Source organism: Micropterus dolomieu, linkage group LG10 (assembly GCF_021292245.1).
Source record: "Micropterus dolomieu isolate WLL.071019.BEF.003 ecotype Adirondacks linkage group LG10, ASM2129224v1, whole genome shotgun sequence".
Classification (NCBI taxonomy): domain Eukaryota; kingdom Metazoa; phylum Chordata; class Actinopteri; order Centrarchiformes; family Centrarchidae; genus Micropterus; species Micropterus dolomieu.
The window spans coordinates 14,425,528-14,438,669 of NC_060159.1; the positions used below are offsets into that span (position 1 = coordinate 14,425,528).

At 40.0% G+C, this 13,142-nt stretch overlaps 2 protein-coding genes across 7 annotated transcripts in view; both read left to right on the plus strand.

The window, feature by feature from the left end:
• LOC123978144 (phospholipase ABHD3-like) overlaps window positions 1–13,142 on the plus strand; it is a 42,261-nt gene that overhangs the window by 23,657 nt on the left and 5,462 nt on the right. The window lies entirely within an intron of this gene.
• bnip2 (BCL2 interacting protein 2) lies at window positions 197–13,136 on the plus strand. 5 transcript variants are annotated; one of them, XM_046061292.1, is made up of 12 exons: window positions 198–1,677; window positions 4,597–4,692; window positions 4,828–4,895; window positions 5,435–5,611; window positions 7,334–7,516; window positions 7,679–7,781; window positions 7,860–7,991; window positions 8,583–8,669; window positions 8,762–8,860; window positions 9,783–9,818; window positions 10,431–10,458; window positions 12,982–13,120. In XM_046061292.1, the coding sequence occupies exons 1-11, from the start codon at window positions 1,304–1,306 to the stop codon at window positions 10,441–10,443; spliced, it is 1,368 nt and encodes a 455-aa protein (XP_045917248.1). In that variant the 5' UTR covers window positions 198–1,303; the 3' UTR covers window positions 10,444–10,458; window positions 12,982–13,120. The 5 variants fall into 5 exon arrangements, with proteins under 5 accessions (XP_045917244.1, XP_045917245.1, XP_045917248.1 ...); XM_046061288.1 differs by lacking the exon at window positions 10,431–10,458 and having other exon boundaries at window positions 197–1,677; window positions 12,982–13,136; XM_046061289.1 differs by lacking the exons at window positions 10,431–10,458; window positions 12,982–13,120 and adding an exon at window positions 9,915–10,401 and having other exon boundaries at window positions 197–1,677.

Genomic DNA, 13,142 nt, shown 5'->3' on the forward strand with positions numbered 1-13,142 from the left:
AAATCCAATGGAAAGCACTGCTGTCCTACAATCCCAGAGGTTTAAATATAATCCATGTTTTCAGTACACACCAGGTCAACGGGTTGTGTAGTCTAAACCTTTTAAAATGTTATTTTCCACGATCAGCAGAGGGCAGTGAAAACGTGCTGAGGCAGCGACACCTCGACAGTTCATGGTAACGTTAGGCTCAACAAAACAGGCAGGGGTGCCAGGTTTGCAAATTTACCACAGAGATACATTAAGCTCGTTTATTATCTATAACGTTAATCTATGAAAGCCTCTAACTCTAGTTAAATGACATACTTTGGAGAGCAATGCATTTTATCATCTTTGTTTGAATCGTTTCAACATGTGAGACACTGAAACGAAGTAAGTTAATATTTTAGATGAAGTTAACGTTAACTTATAGTATAAAGACGTTGCCTCGCAAAATGAGGCAATGTAAACATTATAATTCGGATGGTGAAAACAACGCATCAAAATAACACCGTTTTGTCTTTCTTTTGCGATGTTTGCTGAGGGATAAAAGGTAGGAAGTTCAGATGACGTTACGAACCCGCAGGAGACATAACTGGCAACTACACAAAAATGTCGATACCGCTAGCTGGAGAGCTGACGGTATGCTCTGTTAGTTAGCTAGCGGTGTTAACAAACAACCGTCTTCAGCCGCTAAATTATCATTCCTAAGACTAATAACGGAGAAGCCGGGTAGTTAAATCAGCAGATACGGACTTTATATTTTACGATGACCAACGGAATTGCTGTCCTAACGTTACGTTGTAGTTGACAACTGGCTTCAATTTATGGATTAATGCCGGGTCAACATTAGCTTGTGTTCTGCTGTGGCTAAGGGAGCTAACTATCGCCCATACGCTAGCGTGAGTAACGTCGGTTCGCAGGAGAGCTTTCTGACTCGGAGGAAGGAAGGGAGGAAATTGATAAGTAGCAGGAACACTGCGCACCGCTGCTTATGCAAAGCTAGCACACGTTTTGGACTCCAGAGTTCACACACTGTGACGCATTTAGATAAAGTTACTATCTGTCAACCCAGTGTGACATTTAACACTATTTAGTTAACGTTAATAAGATGTGCTGTTAGTTGGCGTAGCTATCTGTCAACAAACACCGTCCTCTTGGCTAGCTGTACGGCGGACGAGAGCTACTACGCTAGCCACAAACTTTTAAAGAAGTTCTGTAAGTCACGTTCACCTATCTGACTGGCTAAGTAAACCGGTGTTTTCAACGTTTCACCGTCGGACTCTTCAACACCGAGCCGCTCTAGGACCAGGAGAAACTTAACGTTATGGCATCGGATGTGATTGGGAGTGAAGCAGTGCTGAAGGGTGTAAGCGATATGAATCTGAACAATAGCAGCCAAGATTTTGTCACACCCAGGAGGACGCTTGACGAGCTGGGGAACAGACAGACTTCTACTCCTTCGTCTTCTGGGGTGTCGGGAGAAGGTGAAGAGGAGGAATTGGACGAATTACAAAGTAGCACAGCTTCCACAGTTGAAAATGGCGAAGAGGCATCCCAAGAGAGTCTAACCAAAACAAGAGGTAACGTTACGCCACAAGAAAGGCCAACTCCAGGCGACGAGCAGAAACAGCCGGGAGCAAAAAGTTCTACCCCAGTGAGCCTTCCCCAGCCACGCTCACCCCCTGGACCTATTGGAAGGTCTGTAACTGTACATTTGTTTGTTTGACCTACATTTTGGAAACTTAAAAAAATATGAGCTATATTCTTGTATCAGCGCTCCATTACATGAATGCTGTTCTCCCAGACTTCAGCACCTGAGTCAGATGACCGCCTCTGTTCAAGTGTCTGCGAGCGAATGTTTTCCAGTGTACTGGATCAGACCTGCGAATCTCTTGCGTGGTTGCCAATACCACTGCTAAATGCTATTAATTGCTGTGGTTAGCTCCTCAAATGAAGCCATACTCTCACAGGCAAAACTTAACTGTTTAACCCAGAACACAAAAAGGAAAACAAGTGATTAATAATACCAACAGACAGGGACATACCCTTTCCAAACCTTTATGCATTCACTTATTTATAGCCTGGAAAGAAAAGCAAGTCAGGTAGAAGCTAGACTGAGGCTGGTATGACACTGATTTCCTGAACATTGTAGAGGAGGTAATATGAATATCTGTACACTATTATTTTTTCAGCTGTGGACAAAACAGTAGGATCATATTTCATTATAATGTAATCCAGTACAACAGCACCACAGACAAGGATGTCAAAAAGTAACACAGTTGAATCAATACTTCTCTGGCACAATCTAAAGAAAAATGTGAAACTTTAAGCTTCAGAAATGTAGTATTTTGCTGGGCTATTTTTTTAGACTGTATACTATTGTACAGGTGTAACAGTCTTTGTCTCAAACCACTGTAGGTTATGGTAAGCAAAATATGTGAACAGCTGTGCAGCAAGATATACACAGAGCATCATTTGGCTGAACTTTGACAAACATATGACCTTGTGACCCATCACCAACAACAGTGGATCCTTCATTACAAGTAATCATACAAGTTACTGTATGCTCAAGATTGTTAGTAATCAGGATATGAAAGGGCTAACAGCTGAACAGCAATACTAGTTGACACATTCTATTTAACCACAAGGAGATGACATCTCAGGATGTTCTCTCGCATCTGTCAGGGTAAGGTGCTGCTATGAATTGTGCCTCTACCTTTTTAATCTTCATATCGAATAACCAGCAGTTTTATTGACAGAAGCCAGAAAGCCAAATTAGCCACTCTTTTTCTGACACTGACAGATTTGCATATTGTTATAAGAAGTATAGCTATATGAGAACTAAATTCAAATTTAGTAACGTAATGGTTCCCCATCATTAATAACAAATAATATTCCTGTCAGATTTGATGAAATCATGGCCATGAAAAATTACTTCTCATCAAACGTTTGGTCAGCACTTCTTTCTTTTTATATAGATTTACCTTTGTCTTAACTTAAAAAAAAAGTTATACAGAATGTATTAGGCTGTATGTACACTGTCTTGGGGAAAGAAGTATCAGCATAGTCAAAATCAGTTATTTCAAAACCATCACCACCAGTGGCTTATTGTTATTATAGTTTTTGAACTGTTTTCTTTTCCATTTGACTCGCTAATGTGGCTGATTCCACTTTCATGCACCTTGGTCTCTGGTGCTCTTTGATTGCTAGGATTTCTTTTCAGGAAACCACATTCCTTTGGCACTTCTACCTCTCTTAGTTGGATTTCAGATGTAATGTGGGGATTAGTACTATACATAAGCAAACTGATACATTGTGAAATGTTGAGAACCAAATGCCCAGATTGTTTTTGCGTCTGGGAGCACAAATACAGTCATGTATGTGATTAATGCTTCAGAAGGAGCTCTGTGCAGCAAAGACACAGATACCATGATCAGCATTAGTGACTAGCCCTATGGTTTATAAGCTAAGCCCTGGTTGGTTTATAAGCTAAGCTAAACACAAGCTTGTGAGCTTTTCAAGAAGGCAGTGATCTGATTATGTGGCCAGTTGCAGGCTGAAAATCTTGAGGCGGTTCTTGATCAACATGCATGGCTGTGAATTGTGGATTGATTAGCACTGTGACACAGAGCATCGGCCAAGGAGCTGGAACAATGGAGGGGAGATGGTTATTTTCTTTTCATATCAAAGTATTTGGTTTGTTTAAAAAAGGCAATAAGCCCATGTGATAGTAAAGAGGCACATACCGATTGGCATATAAGCACCATACACAAGGTTTTCTCTCACTAACAGCGTGTAATGCTATGGTGATAAGTAACAGGCGGGGTTGACCACAGCACATGGAAAGCCGTTATTACCCTCTATTATATAGTAAGCAATGGAAGTTTAAGGTTCATCCTAAAGCCAAAAGGACCATTTCCCCCCCAAATTTGACAATACATGACACACAATTTCTTACCAACTGTTACAACAAATCTTTTTAGACAGATACTTCTGCTTACCCCCCTCTATTGCTCTACATCTTGTAAAGGTTAAGACTGTCAGTAGAGGCTGCTGTTGGCCTACCAGAGGGAAGGTATTATGAACCTTACACATGAGTAGAGCATATATATATATATATATATATATTATATGGCGTTTTTATTCTTATTTAAAAGTGTAACCCTTCTCCATTGAAACCTTTAAAATCAAATGAACTTGTTTTATGTATTTTATAACTTTTCTTATAAATCTCATATAGATCTTTTTCTATTATTGTGTAGATTTTTCTCAACATAACCTAGCCTGTTCATAACATAATCCCCATCCTCTTAAGTCAAGTGTACCTGCTGTCTTGTAGTGTTCCATCACTGTAACTGTCCATATCCAATGACTTTGTGGAGGTTTTAGTTGCTGACATACTAATCCATGAACATATTTTCCCCCATAATCTTTTTGGGATTGTATAAGCAACCGATGACGGATAAACAATTAGGTGTTTGGAATTTGTTTGTCCCGGATAATCTCTTGTGGTCCTGTTCTTGATCTTGATGCATTCACAGTACAAAGGGGCCTACTAGCAATTAAAGATCATTAAACATAAAAGATGGCGTGACCTTTTTGTGATTTTATTACCAGCCTGGAGCGCCAAGAGTCAGTCGCCACAACAGAAGCCCGACTAAGAATGGAAGGAGTTGAACTGAAGGAAGAGTGGCAGGATGAGGACTTTCCACGGTATTGTCACTCCTAATGTTCATGTATTACCACGTAAATCATGGTTAACAGCTTTGTATCAAATGTTTTGGGTTTTAAAAGTCACATGAACCATAACCCCACTGAAGGTGTGAATTCCTCCTGTTTGATTATCAGGCCCCTACCAGAGGAAGAGGAGCTTGAAGATGAGCTTTTTGCAGAACCATCTGAAGAGGGAGACCCTGGTAATGAAAACAGAATAGTATACGGTGCATTGCCACAGCGACCCAGGAGAATATTAAAGTGCATGTTCACATTTTTCAAGTCTTATCTTAAAACTCACATGCCCATGTACGTTGAGAGAGTTTTTGGCTGCTGTAATCATTCCTGTTCATTCTTGTTTGTGCAAGAATGCATTCTGAAAGTTCAGCCCAATCTAATTTGAGGCCCCAGCAGCAGCCTTTTTACAACCAAAGGGTGTCTTCAAGTGTAGTCTTTTTAGTATAAAATCCTCTCTAATAGTGTTTTCTTTGCAGAGGTGAAGTGGAGGGACAGTAACACACAGAGGGATTTTGGTTAATAAAATATTGTTCACAATGGAAGATACCACTTGATTGTGTAAACTAATGCAGCCTCTTATTTGCCTTGCCTGAACTTCAGAGTGCAGGTTTTGCACAATAAAGGACTCTGGAAGCACTAGGAAAATATATCTTCATTGCATGTGAGTATTCTTTAATTGTTCTTACAAAACCCATGAACAATGATGATTTGACATCTACCATAGGTTATGAAATGAACCATGGCAAGAAGGCAAAGAAGAAGCTTGCAGCTCCGGACATCAGCCTTACACTCGACCGCAGTGAAGGTTCTCTCCTCTCTGATGAGCTGGATGAGAGTACAGAGTTGGACCTTGATGATATAGACACACCTTCAGACAACAGCAATGAGTTTGAATGGGAAGGTAAGAACTTAATATTACGCAATGACAACAATAATGCTTTAATAGTGTCTGTATGCCCCCCCCCGCCGCCGCGGAGTTTAACCATCATAGTGTGAAACAGTTTTACTGACACCTCTACTATGTATTAATTCTGTAAATGTTAATTGCTGTGAAAACATGCACAACAACTGGGTTAGGGGAGCAACTGATTCAAAAGCTGTTGCTTTTGCCTCCATTGTGTAAAATGGCATTGGCTGTGTGGAATCCAAAAAATTATAACCATATATGATCCGAAACATGAGTTCTGTGATCGTTTGCACCCCTAGTAGTCAGTCAAGTTTAGATGGACTTGATGAGGTGGGAGATGCAAAGATACTTTAAATTAAACCCAGATGAAGTCCACTATGGTGTATTTTATTTATGAAAAGATTTTCCCTCCTTGGGTTTATTCGTTGGCTTGTAACACATACAATTGTGTTATCAGACCGGTCTTTTATGGTTTCTTGGATCCATGGGCCTTTTCCTTCCTTCATTTTACAGGTTTGGGTTGGCAGCTGAGTGCCTTAAGTGAAGTTAAAATGTGCTTTGTTTTTGTTTCCACACTGCTGCTTTCCTCTATTTCACTTGGAAGAATTGTTTCCATTCTCTGCCTGGAAACAGGCTGCAGGGCAGCAGCAGGTTTCTCTCTTCCTTGTGGTAAGGTCTCTTGGACAGCCCCCCTTTTTTTTTTTTTTTTTTTTTTCTGCCATCCATGAGTCAATCAATTCCTATTGTCCAGATTATGTTCTGTCTTCAGCTATTCAAACAAATCATGGGGAAGTTTCATGTTTATGTTATGTGCATGTCATTTTTCCTTTCATTGAAATTTTGTTGTGTTTCAGGAAACAATACATTTTAACATTTGCTAGCATGCGCTGTTTGTTTATTAGTCTTTGTGTGTGTCATATTTCACAAGATATCACACATCACAAGACATTTCACAATAAATGAATACATTAAAGCATGATACAAATGTGCACCTAATTAATTGTAGTCTTTTAATTACATTACATTTGGGATTTTAAAATAAGAATCTCACATTGTGTGCTTTTGATTCATTTGGTAGATAATTTCATAAATGATGAGCATCTTGCCAGTTATTTTCAGGCAAATCAAAGTGCCATCAAAGTGTGTTGGTGTGATTTGGTTTCACTATTATCCGCTTAAATTTGATTGTGCTTGTTGCATGCTTGAAATACATTATCATTTTAAAACTTTGCTTGATGTCTGCATGATATGCAGCTATACATTATGTGCGTCATGCATATGTGCCACAACAAAAGATGCACAGAAGTCCTCAGGGACTTCAGTTGGGTGTCAGCCCTGTGAATGGTAGTGGTTGGTCATCACATTTATTTCCATTTATTTTACTGTGACATGACAAGAGTGCAATAGCAGGGTTTCCCCCCGCAAAAAAGGATGACCTCAAGTGAAAGGGAGACATGGATGTAAGATGTGACTGTTGGTGTTGATTCGAAAAAGGAAAGCATGCCATCTAAAAGATAAAAGCAAAAAAAGAAATGTTATGGTCATATCTGTTGATGAAAATGCATGCAATTGATAATTTTTATTATAAATTGAGTGATCTAAACATTACATAAATGATTTGATCAAAATAAATCAGAATTGATGACATCAGACAGGCCTCACATGCAGCGGGTGTAGTATCCAAGCTGAGGGTTTAAAATGCCTCTTCTCCTTTAGACGACCTACCCAAGCCGAAAACCACAGAGCTACTACAGAAGGGTGTGGAGTCAGTTCAGGAGTACTCTGCCTCGGAGGAGAGGGAGGAAGGGCGACGCTGGAGGGCGTTTCGGTTCGGAGACCAGGAACACAGAGTGGACATGAAGGCCATCGAACCTTACAAGAGAGTTATCAGCCATGGAGGTCAGTGGCATACATGGTGAAATTAGGCACACACATACAGTATGTGCAGTAATTCTATGTATGTCTATGTTCCTTTTAATTTACAAGATGAACAAGCAGTATTACATTTGTGTTTGACATCATCGTCTGTGTTAAAAATTATTTTTTGGCTTTTCATTGCAGGTTACTATGGAGACGGTTTAAATGCCATCATTGTGTTTGCTGTGTGCTTTATGCCTGAGAGCAATCAACCAAATTACAGATACATCATGGACAATTTATTCAAGTGAGTAATTATTTGAAGTCCTCAAGCCTTGTGAGCGAACATTTGAGAACCAGCACTAATGGAATTTTCCCGTCGCAGGTACGTCATCGGCACACTGGAGCTTTTGGTTGCTGAGAACTATATGATTGTGTATTTGAATGGTGCGACCTCTCGGAAAAAGATGCCAACTGTTGGCTGGCTCAGAAAGTGTTATCAGCAGATTGATAGGAGGTGAGTCTGAAGTAGTAGTGTTTACAGCCGTGCAGAGATGTTGGCCCAATCACAAGAACAGCAGCATCATCATACACTACCCTCCCCCCTCCCCCCCTTTTTTCTAGTTTGTATTGAAATATAAGTAGTCCAAGTCCAGTGAAAAACCTTAAATGGTACAAAAGTAAGCAGCAAATTGCCAGAGTTAAAAACAACATTTACATCACCAAAACAGATATTTTCAGTGAGATAAAATGAACAGTTAAAAGGAATTTTGTTGACCAACTGGTCTATCTTCCTTCATTAATTTTCTTTGTAGTCACAATATTGTAAAAATAAAGCTTCTAAAGGAGCATTAACACAGGCTGTGCCAAGGTGTTTACAAATTGGGACAGCTGTAGAAATTTGTTTTGGATCAACTTTTAAGGCTTCATTTACTTCCATTGCTGCAGAATAACCCAAGAAGGAAAAGACAAAGTGTAGGTCAGCAAAACTGAGGAATAATGTTCATTTCAGTTATTTACAATTTTCAGGGATCCAGTAATGAATTCAAGTCCTTAATTTAATGATATGTGATTATTATTGATAGCTTCTCTCACTCTTTTTGTACAGGTTAAGGAAGAACTTGAAATCTTTGATAATTGTCCATCCCTCTTGGTTTATTCGCACCTTGCTGGCTCTCACAAAACCTTTCATAAGGTAACTTTAATGTTTGAAGTTTTAACATGATCAGAGTAATAAATAGTTTAGGTAACCTGTTAGATTTTGACGCGTCCCGTTTCTTTTCACAGCTCCAAATTTAGTCAGAAAATAAAGTACGTGTACAGCTTGATAGACCTGGCAGAATTGGTTCCAATGGAGTATGTGTCCATACCAGATTGTATCAAACAGTAAGTATGCTCCACACGAACACATCGGCACTTTTCGAGCTCTTTAAAACTCTACAAAAGTCCTGTCAAAAGACCAAATAGTGTGGGGTCTGCAAGCTAATAAATAGAAATCCAAGGCTGTAACAGAAATGTAGTGGTTTGGCCCTCTGATTTTATACCTAAGTGTTGAAAATGACTTGTTGTTAAATGCTAACACTTGAGTAAGCATTCATTTACAGCAGTCGTTTACATATCGGGGTGGTTCCTGGTTGAGGCTAGATTCAGTCTTGTTTTGTTTCCAAATGAAATGGACCTGGAGATGGCATATTTTACAGCTGCAACTGGTGTGCAGTGGAGCAGTACATGGCTGCTCACTTGAATAAGTTAATAAATAGACCATGACCACATCAGTATAGACCACCTTCCATTTCTTCCCTTCTACAGAATTCATTCAATCCTCACAAAACTTGGTACAAAACATAATTAAATGATTCCTAAAAAAAGTTATTTCTTTTGATGCCTTGATGTTTTTTTTTCCTCTCCAAATTCTAGTAACGTTTTATGCAGTATAATGTCGGACTGATCCTGCAAAATGTGATTGCATTTCAGCTGTAGGTGGTGCTACAGCAACATTCTGCTTTTCCTGTGTAGCCTTAATGGGTGTTATGCACTATCTGAGTTATTTTAACATTTCACCAAGTGTCAACATTATATGCAAAATGATATGCATAACCATTGAGCGAGCTCATGCTGAGAAATTGCTCATGCTGTATTTTCCCTTGATGTGACTTAACCTGAGGCGTGCCTTGTATCCTCGTGGCATTAGAAAAGACGTCAGCACATGTACTCATCTTATCAAATGTTTTTTCTCTTTTGGATGTTTGGTTGCTGTTGGCTGTGTATTTCTCCTTTCCTTAACTCCATTTCCCTACCCCTTCTAAAGGTTTGACGACGAAAAAAATAGGAAAAGCCGTAAAAGGTATATGCACTTTCACCCAGGATCAGTCTCAGCATTTATTTATTTTATTTTTTGCATTTCACAAAACTAACAACGAAATGATCTGTTGGCTTTCAGAAATGCACCAATACACCTCAACCTGTCCCGCGTGTTTGTAGTTTGATGATTTGCTGTTTTCTTCTGGCCAAAATCGACAACTTTCCTCCCCAATGTCCCACTTTTTCCTCTCAGTAGATTTAGTTCCTAAAGAGCAGGCTGAGAAGCTGTTTGTTTGGTTTCCAAAAATAGGTGGCCTGGTGCTTGTTTAACCAACTATATCTCATTTCTGAGCCAATTCTGTTCAGTTAATCTCAAAGCTAATTCATGTGAGTTGTGTTCTTTATTTATTGCCTCAAAATAATTACAGCTATCTGTATGTGGTTTTAAACATGCCATGTACGTTTGTAGCCTTAAGATTCTTATCCTTTTTTTGTTTTTTGACAAAATACTGTCTTCATTGTGATGCTGAAAAGAATTGATTTATTTCAAGAACATGTTAGAATAGATTTGGCGTAGCTGATTGCATTGCTGCTTTCTGATATTAAAGTTGGGGCATCAAGTAGCACTTACTTGCATGTGTCTCTTAAAAAACAGGTTTAGAATTTGAGGTGTTTGACATTTGGTAAGTTTGTTCATTCTTTTACGACTGAATGGGGTGGAACTACAGGGAAGCAGATTGTCTTTGTCACTGTGGTGTGTGGTTGCACTGTAACCATGTCCTCGCATGGTTCGCTGCAGTAACTCAAACTTACTGACTGAGCACCCGGCTTGTCCTCACAGCTCTTTGCATGACTCACTGCATACCCACTCCCTGCTGATGTTTTGTAATTGCCACAAACCTTTGTCAGCCTTCCTCATGCACACAGAAATATTCAGCTCATTACTTATAAGTAATGTGCTCAGTTGCTGAGATGGTTCATTTGCAGATACATTATCTCACAAAAGTGAGTACACCTCACATTTTTGTAAATATTTGATTATATCTTTTTATGTGACAACACTGAAGAAATGCCACTTTGCTACAATGTAAAGTAGTGAGTGTACAGTGTAAATTTGCTGTCCCCTCAAAATCATCACACAGCTGTTAATGTCTAAACCGCTGGCATCAAAAGTGAGTACACCCCTAAGTGAAAATATCCAAATTAGGCCCAAAGTGACATATTTTGTGTGGCCTCCATTATTTTCCAGCACTGCCTTGATCCTCTTGGGCATGGAGTTCAACAGAGCTTCACAGGTTGCCACTAGAGTCCTCTTCCACTCCTCCATAGCAACGTCACAGAGCTGGTGGATGTTAGAGACCTTGCACTCCTCCACCTTCCGTTTGAGGATGCCCCACAGATGCTCAACAGGGTTTAGGTCTGGAGACATGCTTGGCCAGTCCGTCACCTTTACCCTCAGCTTCTTTAGCAAGGCAGTGGTCGTCTTGGAGGTGTGTTTGGGGTCGTTATGTTGGAATACTACCCTGCGGCCTAGTCTCCGAAGGGAGGGGATCATGCTCTGCTTCAGTATGTCACAGTAGATGTTGGCATTCATGGTTTCCTCAATGAACTGTAGCTCCCCAGTACCGGCAGCACTCATGCAGCCCCAGACCATGACACTCCCACCACCATGCCTGACTGTAGGCAAGACACACTTGTCTTTGTGCTCCTCACCTGGTTGCTGCCACACACGCTTGACACCATCTGAACCAAATAAGTTTATCTTGGTCTCATCAGACCACAGGACACGGTTCCAGTAATCCATGTCTTTAGTCTGCTTGTCTTCAGCAAACTGTTTGCGGGCTTTCTTGTGCATCATCTTTAGAAGAGGCTTCCTTCTGGGACGACAGCCATGCAGACCAATATGCAGGGTGAGCTGTGTGGTCTGAGCACTGACAGGCTGACCCCCTGAGCACGTGCACTCAGCTTCTTTGTTCGACCATGGCGAGGCCTGTTCTGATTGGAACCTATGCTGTTGAACTGCTGTATGGTCTTGGCCACCATGCTGCAGCTCTGTTTCAGGGTTCGGTAATCATAATTGGTTATAGCCTAGGCCATTATTATGTAGAGCAACCATTCTTTTTTTCAGATCCTCAGAGAGTTCTTTGCCATGAGGTGCCATGTTGAACTTCCAGTGACCAGTATGAGTGTGAGAGCGATAACACCAAATTTAACACACCTGTTCCCCATTCACACCTGAGACCTTGTAACACTAACAAGTCACAAGGATGTCACACAAGGAAAATGGCTTGTGGGGCCCAATTTAAACATTTTTACTTAGGGTGTACTCACTTTTGTTGCAGGCGGTTTAGACATTAATTGTTGTGTAATGTGTTGGTTTGAGGGGACAGCAAATTTACACTGTTATAGAAGCTGTACACTCACTACTTTACATTGTAGCAAAGTGGCATTTCTTCAGTGTTGTCGCATGAAAAGATATAATCAAATATTTATGAAAATGTGAGGGGTGAGATACTGTATATCATAGGATGTTAGAACATTAGAAAAGTAATAATCATAGGGTTGTCCAAGAAGCTCTGTGTTGTGTATGGAACTCTGCCAAAATTAGTTGAACATATGTTATTAGGTGCATAAGCTTCTAAATTGATTGACAGGCTTGCAAGACAAATGCACTCAAACCCTCACACATCGCCATCTTTCTGACAGTATCAACAAAAATTGCATATTTATGCACTGGTAACACGGCTACGGATTGTAATAGATTACTCAAGGCTTGGAAAAAATTCAAAGATTGCACATACTGTATATGAGTCTTTATTGTATACGTCTATACCTTTATGCAGGGTGTGCTGCATATTGAAGCACACATTAGTGCATTTGTCTTATAAGGTTTCAAGATAAGTAAGAACCTCCATTATACAACAGATATTGATGGTTTGTCTCACACAAATATTTTAAGTACTTAATTTTTTAGTGTGAATTATAACAGACCAAATTAGGTATTAATTTGTATGGTGGAGATTGGTTTGGTAAGTAAAAATGATTTTCCTCTGGCAAAGAATTTACTTTGCAGTGGTATGATGGTACTTTCACATTTCAGGATGTGATTAAACGAAAAGCGTATTTATGGACAGTGTGTTGGCCCTTTTAGATGACACACCATCCCAGTCACATGGATGTCTGATGACTATTGAATCTGTCTGCAGAATCGACAAGGACATGCACGGTAAAGTGGAGATTGCAACTGCTGCCATACCGGAGTGACCCTGCTCGCACTGCAAGATGTGGAGGAGGAGCACAACAATCTAATGTATATGCTCTGGGCAACGTGACTGGAGACTTGGCTCTTTGCATCAGGAGAGTGCCT

Excerpts from the sequence above, each read along its gene's own strand:
- bnip2 (XM_046061288.1), top strand. The coding sequence starts at position 1,304 with ATGGCATCGGATGTGATTGGGAGTGAAGCAGTGCTGAAGGGTGTAAGC. Across the intron at positions 4,896-5,434 it reads ATCTGAAGAGGGAGACCCTG|GTTATGAAATGAACCATGGC; the intron begins GTAATGAAAACA and ends CATCTACCATAG. Across the intron at positions 8,670-8,761 it reads CTCACAAAACCTTTCATAAG|CTCCAAATTTAGTCAGAAAA; the intron begins GTAACTTTAATG and ends TTCTTTTCACAG.